Consider the following 23,991-nt stretch of genomic DNA (forward strand, 5'->3'; position numbering starts at 1 on the left):
TTATTATTATTATTATTATTATAAATAATATTTAATTTGTTGTCATTATTATCAGTTGTAGTAGTAGCAGTAGTAGTAGTAATAATTTATTATTATTAACATTTAAATTACTACTACTACTACTAAATTATTATTACTATTCTTACTATTAGTTGTAGTAGCAGTAGTGGTAGTGGCAGCAGCAGTAGTAGTAATTTATTGTAAAGATTTGAATGAACAATATTATTATTATTATTATTATTATTATTATTATTATTATTAGTATTAGTAGTAGTAGTAGTAGTAATAATATATTACTATGAATGTTTAGATTACTACCACTACTAATAATAATTCAAATGTTTATAAAAACAACACATTATTATTATAATTATAATAATTTATTATAAACATTTGATTAATAAGTAGTAGTAGTACATTGTCATGAACATTTAAATTATTGTTTACTACTACTACTACTACTAATTTAAATGTTCACAATACCAATACATTATTACTATTTATTATGACCATTTGATTTATTATTATAATGAGTAAAGTAATTTATTGACATGAACATTTGAATTATTGTTGTTTTTACTACTACTATTACTACCACTACTACTAATAATAACTTATTTTTCTAAATATGTGAATAATTATTATTAGTAGTAGCAGAAGTAATGAATATTCAAATTATTATAATTAATTATTAATATAATAAGAATTATTATCAGTACAACTACTAGATTTTGACCGTTCCGAATGACTGATGATAAGTAGGCATCCCACTGGGTTAGGACTATTTTACCGTAAAGTCTCAACACTCAGGCTAAGCACGCAAGTGTAGAATGGATTGAGACTGACCTGGAAAGCACAGCCAGAGTGCCCAGGTTGACACGGTGGATGCCGTCCAGCAGCACCAGCTTGCCCTCCTGAGCAGCAGTGACCAGCGGGGAGGCCCTCCAGGCCGTGTCTCCATTAGGCAGGGTGTACCTCTGCTGGAGGAGGTCCCGCGCAGTCATGTCCTACCACACGCACACACACACAGAGACAACGCCTGTCATTTAGTGTATCCTGTAGTGCGCTGACAGAGAGGCAGGGGTGAAAGAAGGACAGAGGTGTGTGGACAGGATTTACCAGTGCATTTGAGGTCGGTTATCCACACTGTATGAACACTCAAGAGCTTTACAGTGATTTGGAAATGTATGGGCTGTGACTGATTTTGCACAATAATAATACAATACATCCATCAGTACATCAACAATGACACGAGATCTGTGTCATAATCTCAAGCAATATACTGGTGTGAAATAAAAATGTTCAATTCATTTTATTTTTGTACATAATATTTTCTGTTTATGTTATTCCATATATAAAGCTCCATGTGTCAAAGCTTATATTTTACTCCTGCTATAAAAAGCACTAAAACATGAAAATATGATCAGCTGAACTTTTCCACTTTGACTGTCTGGCAGGTTGTTTAAGGAAAATTCACATTAACTTTTAAGGCAAGGAAAACATCGAAAAGTTATCTGAAGGTGAATCTACATAGAGAGAACAAAACTATCATAATAAGAGGAAACTCAAGACACAAAACATTACTGCTTGTCAAAGCAAGTGCCAAGACTCTTTTTCTGGCTTGTGACGTAGTATTTTTTCCACAACTGAAAGCGCTGTATGTCATCAGGGACGAGCAGAGGGCCATACGAGTTCATAAAAGGGCTTCAGAGGGCTAACAAGATAAAGTGCGCTAGAAAATTCCTCTTTTCCCCATACACTATGACCTCTTGCTCTCACCGGGCAAAAATAACTTAAGCATGATGCACGGACAGCTTCCTTTTCCTGCTTTATTCTCACTGAGCCAAAGGAATTCCCGACATTCCAGTGCAAACGCACACACGCACACAGTGTTTTACTACCTGTGGCGCTAATGTTTACACTCTGCTTCAAGCGGCTCTTCACAGTCTGTTTGAGGTGCATCAAAACACGAGCATGCTGCGATCAGACCCAGATGCTGACGGGTCGCTCAGCTGGTGTGAAAAGCACCCGGCCGCTGGTCACGCGGAGAGCTCTTCACATCAGCTCCTCACTATATTTTGGTCTGAAGTCTCAGTGAGCATTTTTCACAAAATTTGAAAATTCACTTAAGATTTACTCACCCTTAAGCCATCCAAGAGGTAGAGGAGTTTGTTTCTTCATGGAAACAGACTTGGGGAAATTTAACATTACATCACTCACTCACCAATGGATTCTTTGCAGTGAATGGGTGCCGTCAGAATGACAGACCAAACAGCTGATAAAAACATCACCATAATCTACAAGTAAAACACATAAGCAGATAAAATCTATAGCTCTTAATACTGCTTTCTCCAGTGAAAAATTAGTCTTGTCTGAATCAGGAGAGAAATATGCACAGATTAAGATCTGTTTACAAGCAAAAAACAGACCAAAACAGTTCTAAACAAATATGTTGGTGGAGTTTGATGTGAGAGGACAACAGGGGATCAACTTTTTAACACCGGAGAATGTGTTAACATGCATTATTGACTACAATTATTGTGATGTTTTAATCATCTGTTTGGACTCTCATTCTGACGGCACCCATTCACTGCAGAGGATCCATTGGTGAGCAACTGATAAAATGCTACATTTCTGCAAATCTGTACTAATGAAGAAACAAACTCATCTACATCTTGAATGGTTGAGTAAAATAGTCAAATAATTGGGTAAAATGTAATTTTTCATTTTTGCTTCACAGAATTGCACAAATAAACCAAAAGTACAAAAGTCAATCATTTTTAAAGATGCGTAATGCATTATAAAGGCTTTCATAATGGAAGTTACAATGCATCATAAATAACTGTAAACAATGTTAAAAAGTTACAATGCATTATAATATTTGCAGTTTCCTTGCTACACATAAAATTGGTTGTTCATTATGTGTTTTAATGCATTGTACTTTCTAAAGGTGTAAAACTGAAGTATTACAATGTATTATAGCTGTGGGTACAATTATCATAATGCATTTAAAGGTGCATAAGACATAATTAATACATTAAGAATACTTTTATACTGCATTATATACAGGCTTCAAGTCACAAATGTTCACTAAACTCAGTGTAAAAGTGTTTATATGTTTTACTGTACATTTAAAACTGAATAATCAACATTTGGGAAAGTTACTTTTAAAAGTAATGCATTACAATATTGAGTTGCTCCCTAAAAAAAGTAACTAATTATGTTACTAAGTTACTTTTTATGGAAAGTAATGCATTACGTTACTTTTGTGTTACTTTTTAAATCTGGGCAGGGCTTGCTTGTCTGTTTTTAATATAAAAAGGTTTATTTTTGGCAAATGTAAAATCCCTTTCACACCAAAAGCCTGTAGTGTCTGTAGTGGACCGCAGAACTCTTCAGCAATAATAATAATAAAAAAAAAAAATTTAGATTATCTTGAGTCATTTTTGCTTAGTAGTATGGATGAATTGGATCATCAAAGGTCAGCAGCGAAGAGTGTGGTTAATAAAATGGGATTAAAAACATAAAGGATATTTGTATTATTTAACATGTAATTATTGCAGGTTTGCGTCATATTCCGATTTGCATTTCACTGCTTTTATTCATTTTGAGGAATACTGAATAATTATTGTTAATTACATAAGTCCCACATCACATACGATTATTTAAACAGTTCTGTTTACTTTCATTTTGAGCATCAGTAATGTACTTTAGGGTTCTACATTTTGTGTTATTTAACCAATCTTTATTGTTTATTTTAGTATTTTAGTGTTATGCGTGTAAAGCCATGTGCCTTTTTAACAGAATTTACACTGGGAGCACAGCTATGATGCCTTAAAAGGCTGTCTACGTAGTCAGCTCACTAGATTTCGTGTTCTGACAGCAGAATAGGGCCAATGCGGTTAATGATAACTGGGGGAGATCAAGGACAGTGCATGACTCTGATCCCAGAATAGAAACGACCCAAGAACACATGGCTATTTAAGGACTGAAGCTCAAAAATATTTCGTGTGGTCTTACAAGAATCACAAATATCAAAAACGCTAATGATTGCTGATGGAAACTCAGGGAGATCTGTAACCCCTGTGGTGCACGACCTCTGGCTCTGTGTGCTGATGCCCAGGACAACACTGAGCTTTCCCCTAAAAACCCAAACACTCTTCCAAAACCTCCCTGTCCACAGCTGCACACAACTGAGCAAACACAAAACCGTGCTCATGTGATGTGAAGGTACATTCAGAGACCCAAACAGAAGAGAGCAAAATAAAGGGGTTAAAGGAAGACACAACTAGGACCATTTTGCATTTTACAGAAGAATATTCCAAGTTAAAGAGATAGATCACCCAAAAATGAAAATTCTGTCATTAAATACTCACGCTCTTGTCGTTCCAAACTCGGAAGACTTTCGTTCATCTTCAGAACACAAATTAAGATATTTTGAATGAAATCTGAGAGCACTTACGGTTGAACCACCGGTGTCACATGGACTATTTTAAAGATGTTCTTACTACCTTTCTAAGTCTTGAATGTGTCAGTTGCGTTGATGTCCATGCAGGGTCAGAAAGCTCTCGGATTTCATCAAAAATATCTTAATTGGTGTTCTGAAGATGAACAAAGTCTAACGGGTTTGGAACAATACGAGGGTGAGTAATTAATGACAGAATTTTCAATACAATTGCAACACAGGTTATTTCTCTATGTAAACGCGCTAGATGGACAACTTTAAAAATCTCTAGTCCACTTTTGATACCACTGCCCTGCGTCTTACATTTTAAAAATCAAAATAAAAAACTTGCAAAGTAGGTATATTTTCTAACCCAATCAAGAAACTGTAACTATTTACGTAACTATAAATGTAACTATAAACTAAAAAAAAAATGCCGAATTGATTGTGAAATTGTATGAATTAATTGTATGAAAATAAGTCAAATGAAAATATGATGAAAAAATAAAGATGATATAAAAAAAAAAAATAAAAAAAAACAAACACAAAACTATTTTACATTTTGGCAAACTGGTGGTCAATTTGTATAATGAGTCATATAAAACAAGATGTTTAGAAAAAAAAAAAAGATATAAGCATTTCACATTTTGCCAAATTGGTGGTAAATTCGTATGAATTTGGATGATTTGAGTCATATGAAAACATCTGCTTTAAAAAAAAAAGTAAATAAAAAGATGATTGTTATAAGAAATGTAACTAATTTATATTTTGGCAGATTAGGTGGTGAATTTGTATAAATTTGTACAATTTGTGTTTTATGAAAACATCATTTTTAGATAAAACTAGAATGAAAAAAATTATTTTACATTTTGGCGGTGAAGTTGTATGAATTTGGAAAATTTGAGTCATATGAAAACTGATTTTTAGAAAAGAAAAAGAAGAAAGTTTTTGGAAGAAAACTTAACTATTTTACATTCTAGCAAACTGTTTGGTTAATTCATATATATTTGTATGATTTGAGTCATATAAAAATGTTTGATTTTTAGAAGAGAAAAAGAAGAAGGGATTTTTTTTAGATGAAAACGTAACTTACATTCTAGCAAATTGTTTGGTTAACTTGTATATATTTGTATGATTTGAGTCATGAAAATATAAATTTTTTTGAGAAAACTAAAATAAAAAAGCACAATATTAAAAGAAAACAATTTAGATTTTGATTGTGAATTTGTTTGAATTTAAAAAAATTGAGTCATATGAAAACATCTGGTTTTAGAAAAGAAAAAGAAGAAAGGCCATTTTTAGAAGAAAACGTAACATTTTAAAATCTGTTCAAAGATAGCAGGACAGCCTCTTGAAAAGTTCTATGAACTTTCTTATCGTAAGAACCTCTTAAGGCTGGCTAAGAATATTGTTTCTAATCCTAGTAATGTATTGTATCATGAATTTGTGCTTTTACCATCTAATCGTCGATTTAAAGTCCCAAGATTTAATCGAGTGAAATTAAAACATTCCTTTGTACATCAGGCTGTCCTAGAACTGAACAAGGTCCATATAAAATTAAAATAACAATAATTTTTTTTTTGTATTATATTGTATTTTTTGTGTTTATGTTTGTGAATTGTGTTTGTAAAGAGTGTGCAACAAACATACTGTTATGCAAGAAAAAATTCAGACTTAAAAGTTTGACAATAAAGTATATCTATCTATCTATCTATCTTGTATATATTTGTATGATTTGAGTCGTATAAAAACGTCTAATTTTTAAAAAAGAAAAGAAGAAAAGCAATTTTTTAGAAGAAAACTTAACTATTTAACATTCTAGCAAACTGTTTGATTAATTTGTATGTATTTGTATGATTTGAGTCATGATAACGTCCAATTTTATTCTGACAAACTGTTTTATAAAATTGTATAATGTGTATCTTATGAAAATGTACGAAATAAAAGTAGAGAATACAGAATAAAAAGTAACAAGTAATTTTAGAAGGAAACAATTATTTTACATGTTGGTGGTGAATTTGTTCGAATTTGAATGATTTGATTTAAAAAAAAAAAAAAAAAAAAAAAAAAAAAAAAAAGGTTTAATTTTTAGTGTGTAAGCACATCACACAAAAGCATATGAATGAGATTCACACAATTCTCCGATTCACCAAAAGACAAAATAGCTATGAACTGTCATGAGTGTGTCGTCATTTCTACACAAGTCTGCATCCACACCACTAGGTGTCAGTACAATTCTAAGATGACTGATATATCAGCTTGTGCACCATTAAAACATAAACAACTTCAAAAGAACTTTTCAGGTTCAATATAAGTTGAACTCACACAAACCACAGAAAATAACATGTACAATAAACTACGCTACATTTTTCGACAACAGCTGTAACAATCATTTTCTTTTGAAATTGAAAGCATTTGTGGTGTAGAGCTTAACTTGTATTGATCCCTTCTTGAAAATGTTTGTCTTCTTGGGACTGATTAGTTTTTATTGTTTTCTTATGTTTTGACTTTACCTGATAAAGCATAATTGGTTCAATGCTGTAGCCCAGCATTTCAGCAAATTCCCTTGCAATCACAGATTTGCCACAACCCTGAAAAAAAAACAAGAAACAGCATTAGCCAAACCACAAAGCAGTATTACCAAACAAGCATATGATGTACATCGTTCATCTGATCTAATCTTACTTAAATAAGAACACAAGACATGACGCAAACACAGAAGACCCAGATGATCTTCCTGCATTACCTTAACAGGCAGTATGAAAAGTGAGCTATTGTTCGTGTTTGAAACACATCAACTTTCTAGTTCAAAGTGCATTTGCTCAATGAGGGTGGCCACAGGAAGTTGCCTGTGTACCTTGGCTCCGATCAGACAAATGTCTTTGACGAGGTGGGACTGCATCATCTCAGCCAGCAGGCGGTCGTGGGTGGGGGTGCCGATGAACGCGGGACTGCTGTTGGGTGGGCGAATCGGCCGCGTCCCTGAAGGAACCTGTGGAGAAACCACAGCATTTCCTTTAGAGGGAAGAAACGGCTCATCTAATAAGCATTTCCAAATAAAGCACAAAGTAAATTTACCACCATCGCTGTGCCCTGACCTGAAAGGTGATGTTCTGGTTGGCTATGTTGAGGGTGACTTCTGCCCGTCCTGCGTGATCTCCATTCACAGGCTCAACGCTCAACACTGCATTCGGGGAAGGTTTCTTGCTCCCGTCAGTCAACTCAAACCTCTGAGAACAGAGCCTCTATTAGTAAAAATTATATACGTGATTTTGAGCTTGTCACAAGACTAGCATCTCTAATTTAGGATGGGGAAAAAAATGGTGTTAAAGTCCCCACAAAATCAAAATTTAAGTTTTTTGGGTTTTAGTATGAATATGTTAGCTTTAAGGTAATCTATAACCTAGTATGCTCCAAAACAAGAGCAAAATTCACAGTTAGAAGATATAAGCATTCAAAACTTACAATCTCTACAATCATACATCACCCTGCACTACAGCTTCTCATCAAACTTTCTGTCCAATCAAATGCTCCCTAGAATCCAAAGCGTCCCACCCCCTACACTATAAATAGACACTGAAGCTGCGGCTGAAATCGGTTACTTGTTCGCAGAATTTTTATTTTCTGTACGCTGAATGGCATGTAGTGCACTATTTTATTTTAATTTAATTTAATTTAATTTACTTTTGTTTAATTTAATTTAATTTACTTTTGTTTAATTGAATTTAATTTAATTTTATTTTATTTTATACATCCCACCTGGTGTAAAATCCTGTGGGCCGAAATTTGTCTCTAACTTCCGTCAATATGGATCAACGATTTTGATGACATCACCCTGCACTTCAGCTTCTCATCAAACTTTCTGTCCAATCAAATGCTCTCTAGAATCCGAAGCGTCCTGCCCCCACACTATAAATAGACGCTGAAGCTACGGCTGAAATCGGTCACTTATTCGCAGAATTTTTATTTTCTGTACGATGAATGGCATGTAGTGCACTATACAGGGATCAGGGAACGATTCAGACAGTACAAATATGCTTTCCATTGGGGCGAGGAAAACGAAATGCTATTTTATACATCGATATGATAATGCGATATGGATAAGATTGTGGCTGCCATACGCTGTCAAACGCAGCTTTGCCCAGCTCAACGTCTCTGGCACAAGCTGTGATATAAACAAACACTATTGACTACTGAGAAAAGGGGCAGGACTGCTGGATATATCCTACCTTGTCTTCTTGTTTCAGATAAAATTATGTCAATACAGAATAACGCTGTGTGTTTCAAAGCACTTCAGTATTGAGAAGTTCAATTAATTTCAATCAAGCAATTTTTTTTTTTTTTAATAATCCAACAAAAATTCTCCATCTCTCAAAAATGTTCACAGAAAACCCCTGTGGCATTTTTGCATATATTTCAATATTTTATACAAAACTATATGAGGGTAAATATTGCTGTTTATTGCTGTGTTTTGTTATATTAGTGCATACAAAAAAAAAATATTATTTAAAGTAGATATGTGTTTTAGTTTTTACATTTTGAATATATTTGTTTTTACATAAATACATGCCTAAAGAATAAAAATTCTCCTTGTTTGTGTGTGTATATAGACAGACCAACAGATAAAATAATGTATAATTAACAAAAAAAAAAACATTTATATATTGGTAAATGTTTATTTACTTTATTTTTATTATTATAATTCATGCTCTCAAATTGAACGTTTTAATTGTGCAATTTTTTTTTCAGTTTAACGTGTTAAAATATTTAACACCAAGAGAAATCACTCACTGCTCTTTGCTGATTAACTTTTGTAGCTTGAATAAAGATGAATCTATATTAAATTTATAGTTTATGCATATACAACTTATAGTTTATGTGAAGATTGTTTTAAGTTCACTTAAGAACTAGTATTACATTATCAGTATTGGTATCAGTGATACTGCTCTTTATCACACACATCTATTAAACATATATTTAAAATATACCATCTTTAAGTTGTTTTTACATTAATTTGGGAGATTCAGTGTGAAATTATGGCAATATAAATACATGATGTTAATATGCAATTAATTATTTTAAAAAAAAGTGCAATTAGTTCATTTTTTTTAAATGACTGACAGCACTACTACTACTACTACTACTACTTATTATTTTTATTTATTTAATTTATTTAACCAAATTTTAATCTACTGGGCTACACAACCCCATTATTATTTTGTGTAAAGCTGATGACACACAGGGCAACTTTTTTTGAGTAATGTTGCTTGGGCAATTTCCCACTAAGAATGGGTAACAAATTTGTTTATAATGGATACTTTAGATTGGTCATGGGCCCTGTGTCTCAACTGGTTGCCCATTGATGGCAACATTGCCCAAAGTTGTCCGGCAACATTGCTCAAAAAGTTGCCCCGTGTATCATCTGCCTGAACGTGAACTCCCTATCATTAGAGAAACTTACACTGAGCACCCCCTCTACGGCGGTACGGCCTTCTTTTCCCAGCATGACCTCATATGGGTAAAGCCTCTGGACCAGCTGCTGTGCTGACAGCATGGGAAACAGGTTCTACAACAGATACAAATGATCTTCAACAATATCAACACATAAACATCCACAAATAACATTCCTCTACGAAAGTAAATGAGATTTCAGCATAATCGCATTTAAAATATTTCTCAATATTAAATTGCATTTGTTGCTGCTAGTGGTGCAGAAACAACACACTTCACCGTTAATAGTTATGTAGGATACCTTCACACAGTCTGCTACTCACTAGAACTGCGAGGGCAGATGGAAGATTGTCCATAGGGAAATCAGGCAGGCTTAAGCTGGCAGACTCTTGAGAACAAAGTGTGGTGGCAAAAGACAAGAGCTGGGACACCCTAAGATGGAAGAAAATCGGTTCAGCAATCAACCTACAACATGTGAATGAAAATCCAGGTTTGAAAACTACTGCACCTTTCAGGAGACACATTTGGTCCAATAGTGTATAGATGCTCCAGCTGGTCCTTTAAAAAAAAAAAAAACAAAAGCATAAAACATTAGAGGCCGGATACTAGTGACACTGCATATTTATCAGTACATCTCACATTCATAACAATATCTGAAAGCACCTTGAAGGGAAGGTAGTAGATGTCTCTGGCCTGGAAGCGGGAGCGGAGCGGTGGATCCAGCGGGTTTCCTTTGTATCGGGGAACAGGCAGGCCGAGAGCAATGACTCGAAAATCCTCACTCACCCGAACAATCTTCCATGCATCCAGCTCATCTTTAGTGTGCTCCTGTTAGATCAACACCAACACAAAAAACAGTACAGAACAAGAAATATTAAAAAAATAAATAAATAAATAAAATACAATAATAAAGTAAATATGTGACCCTGGACCACAGAACATGTTGTAAGGGTCAATTTTTTGAAATTGAGATCTATACTTGATCTAAAAGTGGAATAAATAAGGTTTCCATCATTGTATGTTTTTTAGGATAGGACAATATTTGGCTGAGATACAACTATTTGAAAATCTGGAATCTGAGGGGGCAGATTGCCTTTAAAGTTGTCTAAATTAAGTTCTTAGCAATGCATATTACTAATAAAAGAATAATCACTAAATTTGACCCATACTTGGCTATTGCTATAAATATACCAGTGCTGCTTAAGACTGGTTTTGTGGTCCAGGGTCGTATATATATATATATATATATATATATACACACATATACATATACATATACACATATATATATATATATATATATATATATATATATATATATAAATTAATTAAATGGGAATTTCTCCTCGTCTACTTGTGATGCACTTCTTAAATATGTACATTACATAGGGACATAAATGTGTGTTGGCAGTGTGAACACAACCACCCTACACTGATTTAAAAAAAAAAAATTAATAAAAAAACAAAAAAAATTCCACCCACTCCTTAATTTTAATTCTCATTAAATCAAACCAGTCTCATTAGCAAATGTTATCAAGGTATTGGCATATATACGTGTGTTGCTCATCTGTCACTGCAAATGGGCTGTGAAAACTCTAAAAATATATAAATGTATCATATAATCATAGAATATAACCAAGACATTCTGCTTCATTCTCATAGGAGTTTCTTTTGTCGGAGACTCTCCTTCATCTGTGTCTGACTCTGGCTCATACATGTATGGGTAAATGCTAGTCCTGTTCTCAGTTGCTTCTACTGACTGTTTATTGATGTAGGTATGCAAAGCAGAGATGTATACGCTACACCCTCTTGCGAAGACGGGGTGGGGGGGGGGGAGATATGCAGCTCATTTGCATTTAAAGTGATACACACCAACACAGCTCTTTTTTAAGACGCCCCAAAAATTACATTTTTATGTTTTAATAAATGATCTGTGGGGTATTTTGAGCTGAAACTTTACAGACACATTCTGGGGACACCCAAGACCAGTGTTACTTAGGCATAATAGGTGCCCTTGAATATCAGGTGTACAAATGAAGAGTTCAGATGCAAAACCAGCTAAAAGCCATCTCAGTCAAAAATGAGATACTGATACTGAGTGAATGCTCTCGACGCATATTATACGTCCATCAAATACTTTTTCTTCAAACTCGATAAAATACCAGCCTCAGCCCAATCAGAAGTACCGGTACTTACATAGAAACCTATACATCTGAGAAAGAAAGACGTCAGATGGATTTAGCTGGTTTTGCATCTGAACTCTTCACATAGTGCCATAAAGCATGAGTCAAAGCAGAGGTCTTCAACCCTGCTCCTGGAGACCTACCCTCCTGGAAAGTTTATTTCCAACTGGCTTCAGCACACCTGCCTGCAATTTTCAAGCAGTCTTGAGGAGCTTGATTGTCTGCTTCAGGTGTGTTTGATTAGGGTTGTAGCTAAACTCTTCAGGATAGTGTGTCCCCAGGAACAGGGTTGAAGACCTCCGAGTTAGACAGCTTTTTGACTGATCTATCTATATATACAGCACGGTTGTCCTCACCTCCAGGAGTTTGTCATAGCGCTGTGCTGACATGAGAAAGTGTCCATCTTCTAGCTGCATCTCTCGATTCTCCAGCAAGTTGTTGAGAACTGGCAACACGTTCCTCTCTGCCTTTTCCAGCCCCTCCAACACCAGAATCCGACCCTCAGTTGCAGCTCGGACAGCACACTGAGGGAGACAGAAAGGACGAGAACACGTTGAGGCACCTTGCAGGAAGTGAGCCAATTCCGAATATGATATTTGGGTTAGAGGTTATTAGAACAGGGATAGATGACAACAATACGCAAAATAAGGGCAGGGACAAGAGCTCAATCTAATTCTCTGTGCAACAGCCTTCAAGTTACTGTTCTAGTGCACAATACTGTCAATGCGTATTTGAGAAGCAGCATTATGTTCAATTATGTTAGCAGAGAAGGTATAGAAGCACCAATCAACTTTCTGTCACAAAATGTCATATTTACTATATTATAATTTTATTATGTTATACGTTTACATACACCTTGAAGATTCTGCAAAATGAATGATTGACAGCTGTTTTTTGTTTAGCGATAGTTGTTCATGACTGCCTTGTTTGTCTTGAACAGTTAAACTGCCTGCTGTTCTTCAGAAAAATCCTTCAGGTCCCACAAATTTGGTTTTCCATCATTTTTGTGTATTTGAACCCTTTCCAACAATGACTGTATGATTTTGAGATTTATCTTTTAACATTGAGGACAACTGAGGGACTCATATGCAACTTTTACAGAAGTTTCAAAAGATCACTGATGCTTTAGAAGGAAAAACGATGCATTAAGAGGCGGGGGTGAAAACTTTTAGAATTTTTTTCAGGGTAATCAGGGTAAATTTAAATATTTTGTCTTCTGGAAAAAAATCTAAGATTCTTCTGTAGCTTCTGAAGGCCAGAACAAAAAACAAAAAACAACAACAAAAAAAAACGATATTCAGGCAAAATAAGAAAAATGTACAATTATCAGTGGTGCAATTAATTGAAAATATAATTTGTTGCCTGATCACTTACTGCTTTAATGCTCATTTAATGATCATTTAAAGCATACTTCTAATTTGAGAATTGGGCTACTTTTACACTGTTGTTTTTGATGTCCGTGGGATTAAGCGACCCCAATAACATTATATTTAGGTCTGTACCAGGGGAACCCCTCCAAAAATACGTGTATTTTACCCCCCCGGAACATGATTTTTACTGGGGGAACAGTAACGTGATTGTGCTAGTTTTGAGTAGCAATTGGGTGGGTTTTGTTGTGAAAATCTGGCAACCCTGATACACAGCAAAGATCCATAAAGACTGCCTGTGACTTACTATCTGTACTGTGTTTTAGAGTGTTCATCTGTCATTTCACCCACTTCACACAGCAGTTCACTTCTATTCTTGACAAATACAGTTTTTTTTTTAGATCTTGCCCCATTTGTGGGTTGAATCTCTAAATCTTGTCTGTTATGAAGATGTAGCCATGCACACATGTGTACAAGAATCAAACAGCATTGACGTCAAAGGCAGGAAATTCTGGGCTACTCCGATGACCACAAAACAAGTCGCCATATAATTAGGTTAACATGTAAATACATGCCTGATTGTGTGGGAACAGGGCCTATAAATATGTAGCCAGATGGTCCAAATTTAGCTCAGCACCCATATCCAATTTGAATACCATAATCACATAATTACTAGAAATGCCTGTGACGCAGACTACAGAGACTAGTTAAAACCTCAGACCAGTGCGTTTGTTAATGACACAGCAAATTGTAAATAACTGAGTTAAATGCCTTTTGACCTGCTTGACCCCAATGAGGGACACAAAGAAAAGCCAAACAGGAAAGAGGTTTTTTTTAACCACAAGTAACTTTCCCTTGACTTCTTACACAATAATGTCAATTTGGCCTATGGTGAAATAACGAAGAGCAGAACATATAATGTAATATATATAATTCTAAAACGGATAGTTCTATTTTTAAAGTTGATAGGGTAACATGGCATTCTAACTGTGCTAAAATACATGATAAGGTGACAGCCATACAGAATATGTCAGCGACCAGCAGAATGATTGCGCTTTAAATATTTAATTAAATCAAAACTGGAGTTTCAGAACTGCAATTGTTACACTCTAAAAAATGCTGGGTTTTGACTCAGTGGTTGTGTTAACGCTCTGGGTAGTTTTATTTAACTCAACTATAGCTTATAAAATACTATATTTCTTGCTTAAAATGAACTCAAAATATGTTGGAAATTACCATTTAATAATATGTTCAGTACATGAGTTCAATAAGTAATAATAAAATAATAAACATTTTTAATTGCTTATTAATAAATGCTCACTTTTTGGTTATTACTGATGCCTCTAGTAATTCTGTGTCTGATTTTTATTTTACAACTTATTTTGGGTTCATTTTAAGCCAGCCATATAGTCGTTTTTAAACAATAGCGTTAAATAAATTAAGTTAAATAAATAGGAGTTAAATAAAACTACCCAGAAGGCTAGGTTAAACATTTAAACCAGCACTGAGTTATATTTAACCCATCATTTTTTTTAAGTGTAACTAACACTAGAACTATTAAAAATCATTTTTATTAATTGCAAACTAGCTGAAATAAAATATAAACATTTAATATTTTTTAATTTAAATAATAAATAAAAATGTTTTTTTCTGTACTAACTGAAAAAACAAGATAAAGTACTAAAATTAGTATCCAAAAATCACATAAAACTAGTAAAGCAAACTAATATAAAAAAAAATAACTAAAATGATATAGTGAAAATATAAAAAATAAAAGCAATTTAAATATTAATAAATACATTAGTATCCAAATAATACTAAAATAACACTAAAAAAGTCTGAGCAAAACATTAAAAGAATAAATAAAATATAATTAAAATATGAAATGAAATACATAAAATAAATGAAATAAAATAATGAAATAAAATATAAGATATTTTTTCCATATCTATCAGTTTTAAAACATTTATATATTTACTCCTCAAAGGTTATAAAATGAATAAATGTCTTACCCCAACACCACCTGCAACTAGCGATAGCAAGCAGATCATGTGTGATGTAAACTAAATGAGACTGGCTTGGTTTTTAATATAAATATAAATATAAATATTTTGCTTTTGATGATATTTCTGCCCAACTTTCTGTTTCAACAAGAAAATCGACAAAACCATTCTTAAGTCTTTAAGCAATGCGTTTAATAAAAGTGTTACTCCTTAATATTTTTATTATATGTAGTAACCATTAATGCAATAATCCATCTGAGGTTGTACTATAATGTAAATAATGTGCAGACAACATTCTTCAACCACACATTTTCAATACAGAATGGCCTCTTGAGCCTAATTGCTTAATGTTTTGAACAGAGAAAACCTCTATGAATAGTTGATCATTCAGCCTAAAACATTTCCCATTCACACATAAAGCCTAGTCAACTGGGAGTCGTTTGCCTGACACACAAAGCTTGTTATATAGGTCTGAAAATGAGCGCAGGGCCCAGGAGAGCCGTGAGCTGCTCCAGTTAACACCCAGCCCCCACACGCAGCCCACCTTTAAACACGACGTCCACGCCTGCCGCCTATCCATCACTCCACACAGCCAAAACAAGCACAAGTGACTGAATCTGATGCGACACTATAAGCATTAAATCTAAGCCAAAAGCTATTTAATACACCCTCTGCTTAAAGCACAATTAATTATCAAGATGCTTTAAAATCAGGAGCACCCGACCTAACGACTCTGATCGCAAAGGTCATGACCCCATATAGCTCTTAAACAGGCTCATAGACCGTTTCCATGGTAACATGTCACCATTTCCTTACTGAGCAAATCTTTCATCAGATATATGAGCAAAACAGAGGAGCTTGGCTAATAATTTAATGCCTGGGAAGACAAAGCTGAATACGTGGATATAATTGATCATCTGGACTGCAGATGAAAAGAGGAGGATTTGTCAGATCCTGCGGGAATTCATCTCAATTTACTGTGAGACTGAGTAGAGGATGGTCGTAAAAGATGGAATGACACTGCCGAAATTGCAGTGTAATATAATATAATAGGGATGTAACGTATTATCAGTAACGTGGTATCATGATAGCAAAATTCTCTTGATATAATATTATCCATATTGATATTTCCCTACTGTAGTGTAAAGCAAAAATAATACACCTATGAAATATTCCTCTTTTTTTTTTTTTACAGTGCAATTGTTTTACAATATATGGCTATTACTGTCATATTAACAACAATAATATAAATGTTGTTGTTATTACTATTTTCCAATTTGTTTGACTTCTTAAAACATGGGTTTGAGCTCTTTTTGAATTCTCAAAGTGCATTAGATGGAATAATTTAAACTTTAAAATGAACAAAATAGTAAATTGTCTTTTTTTTTTGTTTAAATATTGTAATAATATCATATCATGGACTTCATATTGTGAGATTATCATATCGTGAGATTTTTGTTTTTGTTACATCTCTATAATATAATATGGCAAAACAGTCAAATAAAAGTTCAGTATTCACTATTTTAAAAAACATTCCCAATTATTGTGTAATAGTGCATCGGCATATAGCGCAACTGCTCTCACAGTGACCCGAGTTTGATTCCCGCCTCAAGGTCCTTTGGTGATACCGCTCCCCTCTCTCCACCCAAAATTTTCCATCATCTGTCCACTGTCCTCTCACAATAAAAGGCACAAAAAAAATGTATAAATAAATAATAAAATAATTATATCAAAAACAAGACAAAATACATAAATTAAAAATAATATAAAATTGTAATAATATAAATAATATAAAAATATAATAATATAAATAATATAAAATCTTAATTTTAAATAATATGAAATTAAATAAATAAATATAAAAATGCTTATAAAAATATTTTCTTTTCAATTACAAGTAATTTCTTTTTTTGTTGGTAAGAGAGGTCTACTTGCCTGGTCTATGTAAAAAGCAGTTCCAGAGCGGATCTCTCTGCGCTGTTTGAGATCAGTTTCTGTAGTATCTCTGGACAGGGCAACATATTCCACCTCTCGCTTTGTTAATTCCTAGAAAACAAGAAAAAAAATTAAAAAGAGGAAAGACTATGAATATAGTTATTGTGAAACTGTTAGTGTGTTTCACTTTGCAGAAATTGCTCAAGTATTAGGGGGTGTGGTTGGGGGTGACAATGCTTGAAATTACCAGGTACTGCATGGCAATTGAACGCCGCAGAGGACCAGGAGGACCAATGAGAAACACGTCCTGTCCGAGAAGGTCCTTCTGCATTATCCAGCGAAGGTGTTGGGTAATCATTTGTGGCAAAGCCTCCAACACTGTCGAGGAAAAAAAAAAATTGCACACTACATACTGTATATATACACTGCCCTCCAAAAGTTTGGAAACACCCCTGGCAAAGTGTGGTTTTGGACGATATCAGCATAAATCCTTATCATTTCTTGGTGTAAATACATTAAAGTAACTTGACATTATCATTGAAGACCAGCAATAATAATTTTCATTTTGATGACATAATAATGGCAATATATACATGTAAAAGTCAGACATGCCTCTTTGCCAGCTGTGATGCCTGGTTACTGGTTTAAACTTGGCCCAGATTTTGACGAATCAAAAATGTACGTATTTTCTATGTATAAACTATTTATGTAATAAAATATGTTTTCGTAGTTTGCGTTGTCCCTTATCAGTGCAAAATTATCAGAAATTATTGCCAGTATTGTCCAAAACCCCACTTTTCTAGGGCGTTTCCAAACTTTTGAAGGGCAGTGTATATTATGTATTAATAAATAAATCACAACAAAATGTAATTATTGATTATTTCCTAAATGGCAGATTAACAGAAAGTAATTTTCACCTACACTGTAAAAAACAATTTGTTGAGTCAACTTAAAATAATGTGTAACCTGGCTGCCTTAAAATTTTAAGTTCAGTCAACTCAAAAAAAGTTTATTCAACTTGAAATGTTAAATTATACTAAGTGACAACTTAGATATTTGAGTTGAATCAACCTAAAATTTTAAGGCAGCTGGGTTACTTACCCATCTGTTAAGTTTAGCAAACACAAATATCTAAGTTGTTACTTAGTACAACTTAACATTTCAAGTTGACTAAACTTATTTTAGTTGACTGAACTTAAAATTAAGGCAGCAGGGTAACAAATTATTTTAAGCTGACTCAACAAATTGTTTTTTATTTTTTACAGTGTAGTTTACAGCTAGCCTAATTCTTATAACCATCTACGTTTTTAATACTTATAACCTTTAACTCAAATTAATTGTTTGTTTTATATTAAATATAATTATTTTTGTTTGACAGGTTTGTTTAGCACTAATAAAAACAACAGAAAAGCACAGTCTAGAAAGGATTTTAAAAGAACGTCAATCCAAAGTGCCATGTGAATATAATTATGCTAAACAACTTCTCAGAAGTAACGGTGTTTTGTTGACTTTTAATGGATGCACAGCATGACGTTCTCCTGAAGTTCACACAGCTGTCCTAACAGAGTAACCACAATATTACAACTGGCACGTACTATGATTTACTGGCACAAGTTCTGGATTTCTGGGGGATTTGAGCACATACGAGATCTCGCCTATCTTCACAGTGTCACCTGTAGAGAAAAAAGGGCTCAGTTAAATAGCAAAACAAAGCAAATGTAACATAAACAAACAAAAAACACCACATCTGGAGTATGTATGTACAAACAATCCTTGTCAACAGAGCAAACATTTATTTTTAAAACGTCAATGTTTATAGAAACATTGAAGAGGCTTGTAAACATATCTGAAGACAGAATACAAAATAAAAGAAGCTTGGTGAGTGACCTACGAGTGAGTAATGCAATACTGTAAGAGAAAGGTTAAACTTTAAACGTGCTTAATAACAAATTATAAAGCCAAAGAGGTTTTATAGCGTGTGCTAAACAGACTTTGGCTTTGCTGAAATCAATACCTGACGAGGTGTTCAGGAGTTTGACCTCATGTGCGCTGCAGTTCCAACCTTCTTTTGACATCACGGGTCCCAATATATGGCGAATCCTTCGCGCAGCAACAGCTGCGGCTGTTCCTTTTAATAAAATACGCGAATGCATCCTGAACCTTTAAAAGTGCTGTTAAATTACAGATACACCAGCTCCACTATAACATATCCACTGTTACTTCATCACGCTCACGTCATAAGTGTTTACACCAGTGGACAGCCGGAAGGATTTAGGTAATGGACAGAAACTGTCCATTTAATACGTCTTCCGTGTGGAACGGGCTGCTGCATTGTGAGTTCCGGTTATTAAACGGAGGAGCGACTCCACATGAAACAAATTAAAATCTTTTCAGAAGCCTTGATTTCAAGGAATAACTCAAAGAATAACTTACGTTGAGGTTAGAGTAACTAATCTCGAATATTTCTGTAATCTGACTAAACTTTATCATAAATAAAATAAACTGTCTTAGTCTTAATCAGAATAATTCGACAATGTCTCGTTGTATTTATTAAAAATATGTAAATTTGAGAAGTTAGTGACTCGAAAGTCTTTATGAGCTAATTTATATAGTTTTAAATAAATGCGAATTCATGTTATCTTTAATCACATTAAAAAAATGTTTATGATATCATGTTTATTTTAAAGTAAATGGCGCACAAATTATAAACAATTATAAAATCGCTTGTATAATTTTTTTTTTCCAGTGATGTTCATTGTTACTGAGTTTTTAAAAACTGGGATAATGTGTAAAAAGCAGGTTCCGTGACGTCACCGATAGCGCTTCAATCCCTTATAGGGATTTGACATTTGTCACGTGGAGAGAAGGAGGCTCAGCCTCCGGGAGACCCTGATAGAGTAGGGAGGAGTGGAGAAAGGGAAATAACACTCGGTGTAATAGACTCAAACCATATGCCCGATTACACGAGTAAAAGTAGCGCTTGATTTGTGCTGAAAGCGTGCGCGGAGAGATCTTGAGCACAGGGACTAGGAGAATATGGAAGATGATTGCCAATACACTCGCAGCCCTGCCTGGGAAGAACTGGTCAGTACTGTTGCACGTTTTCTATTCGGATACACATCAAACAGATCCTTTCTGTGCGTGCATACACGCCGATGAAGGCTTTTAGCAGGATTTTAGCAAGCACTTGATCTTTGATCGTGGTTTATCGCGATGTGAGAATAAGATACGCGAAGATTCCCGTTCTTCCTTCTGCTGAGTTGGTCGATCATTAGACGAGAGTTTACATTCCTCCACAAACTGATCAACTTTATTGACGGGATTGATTTAGACATTATAAGTAGCAGAGGATATCATATGTATCAAACTAATCGTGATTTAAATACTGACCAATTCGTGAGGAAACATAATTAAGCCACAGTTTTTCGCTGTTAGCTTTTCTTAACTAATACAGTTGGATGAGAGGAAATGTGCGGACCGCAATGACCCGTTTTCAAGTAACATTAGATAGTATAGTGGAAGTATATTACATTTGAAAGAAGAGAAAACAAAACAAAAAAACAGGAAGGCTCTTTTGCAATAGTTTTTTAATGTGTGCTTGTGAATGCAAAACATATTTGGACGGATGATCAATAAAATCAATAGGATTTGTGGTTAGGTCAACTGTTTGAATTCACAAAACATCAGATAAATATAAGAATATATTAAGCAGATGAATAAAATATGTTTGCATAAGGGTTTCTTCATGTTGCATGGCTTACATGTGTGCTAATGTGAATAAATGTGTAATGTATCTACGATCAGCTAAATACTATTAGATTTTAGACATTCCTCAAGAGGTTCCTCTCACACAAGATACGAAACCAAAAAATGTACAGTATATAGTATGTGAGCCTGGACCACAAAACCAGTCTTAAGTCGCTGAGGTGTATTTGTAGCAATAGCCAAAAATACATTGTATGGGTCAAAATTAGATTTTTCTTTTATGCCAAAAATCATTAGGGTATTAAGTAAAGATCATGTCCCATGAAGATATTTTGTACATTTCCTACTGTAAATATATCAAAACTTAATTTTTGATTAGTAATATGCATTGCAAAGAACTTAATTTGGAAAACTTTAAAGGCAATATTCTCAAAATGTTTATTTTTTTGCACCCTCAGATTTCATATACTGAAATAGTTGTATCTCGGCCAAATATTGTTCTATCATAACAAACCATACATCAATGGAAAGCTTATTTATTCAGCTTTCAGATGATGTATAAAGCTCAATTTTGAAAAATTGACCCTTATGACTGGTTTTGTGATCCAGGGTCACATATAATATATATGTGCTGATTATTATACAAAACCTATTATTGATATATAGCGATTTCTAAAAATGTAATGAAGTGAGAAATACTGGCAGTACTTATGTGATGTGGGTGTACTGTTCAATAAGCATCCTGTTGCTATGGTTACGCGTTGTCTTTAGTGTCATTTAACTTTTGTAGATACTGAAATCATATACATATACAATTATATATATATATATATATATATATATATATACACTACCGTTCAAAAGTTTGGGGTCAGTACATTTTTATTGTTATTGTTTTTTTTTTTTTTTTTTTTTTTTTTTTTTTTTTAAAGAAATTAATGCTTTTATTCACCAAGGATGTATTAAGTTAATAATTAAAAGTTTATTAAAAGTTAATAATAAATAATTTACATTGTTATAAAATATTTATATTTTGAATAAACACTGTACTTTTTAAACTTGTTATTCATGAAAGAATCCTGAAAAAAAAAAATCACAGGTTCCAAAAAATATTTGGCAGCACAACTGTTGATATTATCCAACATTGATCATTCTAATAATAAATCCGCATATTAGAATGATTTCTGAAGGATCATGTGACACTTAAGACTGGAGTAACAGCTGATAAAAATTCAGCTTTTCATCACAGGAATAAATTCTATTTTAAAGTATGTTAAAATAAAAAACATTATTTTATATTGTAAAAACATTTTGCAATATTACTGTTTTTTTTTTCTATATTTTTAATCAAATAAATGCAGCCTTGATGAGCATAAGAGACTTCTTTAAAGACTATTACAAGTCTTACTGACCCCAAACTTTTGAACGGTAGTATATATATATGTATATATAATGTATAAATATATAATAAAAAAATAATTAAAAAACTAGAGGCAAAAAAGCGACTTGTTGTATTTAGTGTATTTTAACTTTTGTAGATGTAAAACTATATATATGTAATTCATATAATTTATACAATTTATAAAAATATATATAACTAAAAACTAGCGGGGGTCTGTGAAACCAAACGACAAATTTATATATTTGTAATTAAAACGACATCCTAAATGTATATCTTTTTATAAAAAAGATATTCAGCCACCCTCAGCTTATAGTTTTATGTCATGTGTTAGAATTTGTCCCCCTCACAGCATCACAGCACTTGTTTTCCGGACGCGTCAACAGTGTCCAAAATGTAGTCTATTTGGCAGCTCTCACTAGGCTGTGAGGCTGGTTGTGGTTTTGTAGTCGGCTCTAATGTTACAGGAGAAACATCTGTTGCTGTATCCTCGCCATAGTTTGTGAGATAGCCGTCCACCGCTAGGGTTTGCTACAGAGATTTCCTCCCGCCGCTCCGAGCGCCTCAGCCCTCCGCCTGCCTTCATGCAGCCCGATACGCGCTCAGGAGAACCAGCAGCCGTGTTGAGACATGAAAATGCACACTAGCCGGCTAGGAAAGTTTCACAGCAGCTCCTTTGAAATAGCGGACTAAGTGAATGTCTGGAGGCGCGCGGTTGGGCAGGGAAACGCGAAAGCATGACGGCCAAGAGAACCGCTTTCCAGCCGTTGTCCAGCTCCCGCATCCCGGCGGCGGAGAGGAAGGGAGCGGCTGAGCGCGTTCATAACCCCGAGTGCTGTGACTCTTCCCCGCAGGAGCCGGAGAAACCAGCGGCGTCCGCCTCGGGGCTTCCCGCCTTGGGGGCTGTCGGGGGCTCCGGGCCGGTGGTGGACGAGTCATCCGACAGCGAGGGAGAGCAGGAAGGGCCGCAGAAACTCATCAGGAAAGTGTCAACCTCCGGGCAAATACGAAGCAAGGTAAGACACGTTGTTTCATAGCTGAAGCTTGTGCTGTGTGTGTGTTTTGCTGTTCGTGTCCAGGCCAGTAAGCCGGTACGGATGGTGCTACTGTAGCCCCTGCACACATGGGAGACATCCATGTGCTCAGTAAACACTGAGATTTTCCAGCTTTAAACATCTGGAATGATTGCAGATTGAACAGGAATGTTGCATGGCTTGTGCCATAATTCATCTCTCGTAGTGAGCATGCAGTAAATGCAGCTCAGTCAGCAGTGCTCTACTTTACAGAGGCTTCAACCTGTTGATATGCAGTCACGACCACTTGTTGAAATAGCTGCTTCTCAAGAACATGGACGGGCTTTTCTTTTCTTTTCTTTTCTTTTCTTTTCTTTTCTTTTCTTTTCTTTTCTTTTCTTTTCTTTTCTTTTCATAAGGCACCATTAGTCTTTTGGTTCATTTTTTCACTTATCATTTTAATGGCAATAAATTGTATTGATATTATATTA

The 23,991-nt window shown here is 34.3% G+C and overlaps 2 protein-coding genes across 6 annotated transcripts in view; one reads left to right on the forward strand and one right to left on the reverse strand.

The window, feature by feature from the left end:
* Positions 1–19,663, reverse strand: part of vwa8 (von Willebrand factor A domain containing 8) — a 118,200-nt gene extending 98,537 nt beyond the window's left edge. The window contains exons 1-13 of one of the 2 annotated variants that reach the window (XM_051118873.1): positions 19,398–19,663; positions 18,979–19,056; positions 17,631–17,761; positions 17,384–17,494; positions 12,435–12,602; positions 10,559–10,723; positions 10,404–10,453; positions 10,219–10,327; positions 9,906–10,010; positions 7,543–7,674; positions 7,302–7,436; positions 6,958–7,035; positions 847–1,007 (exon numbers count right to left, since the gene is read on the reverse strand). In XM_051118873.1, coding sequence (XP_050974830.1) covers positions 847–1,007; positions 6,958–7,035; positions 7,302–7,436; positions 7,543–7,674; positions 9,906–10,010; positions 10,219–10,327; positions 10,404–10,453; positions 10,559–10,723; positions 12,435–12,602; positions 17,384–17,494; positions 17,631–17,761; positions 18,979–19,056; positions 19,398–19,536 — 1,562 coding nt within the window. In that variant the 5' untranslated portion in view covers positions 19,537–19,663. Of the gene's footprint in view, positions 1–846; positions 1,008–6,957; positions 7,036–7,301; positions 7,437–7,542; positions 7,675–9,905; positions 10,011–10,196; positions 10,328–10,403; positions 10,454–10,558; positions 10,724–12,434; positions 12,603–17,383; positions 17,495–17,630; positions 17,762–18,978; positions 19,057–19,397 lie in introns of those variants that run through there. The other variant, XM_051118874.1, reaches the window with a different exon arrangement.
* Positions 19,664–20,265: 602 nt separating this feature from the next.
* The window catches only part of dgkh (diacylglycerol kinase, eta), a 111,858-nt gene continuing 108,132 nt past the window's right edge, over positions 20,266–23,991 (forward strand). For 2 of the 4 annotated variants that reach the window (XM_051118662.1, XM_051118664.1), the window contains exon 1: positions 22,829–23,503. In XM_051118662.1, coding sequence (XP_050974619.1) covers positions 23,225–23,503 — 279 coding nt within the window. In that variant the 5' untranslated portion in view covers positions 22,829–23,224. Of the gene's footprint in view, positions 20,468–22,828; positions 23,504–23,991 lie in introns of those variants that run through there. The other 2 variants (XM_051118663.1, XM_051118665.1) reach the window with 2 other exon arrangements.

The sequence above is a fragment of the Labeo rohita genome, chromosome 9, assembly GCF_022985175.1.
Source record: "Labeo rohita strain BAU-BD-2019 chromosome 9, IGBB_LRoh.1.0, whole genome shotgun sequence".
NCBI lineage: Eukaryota > Metazoa > Chordata > Actinopteri > Cypriniformes > Cyprinidae > Labeo > Labeo rohita.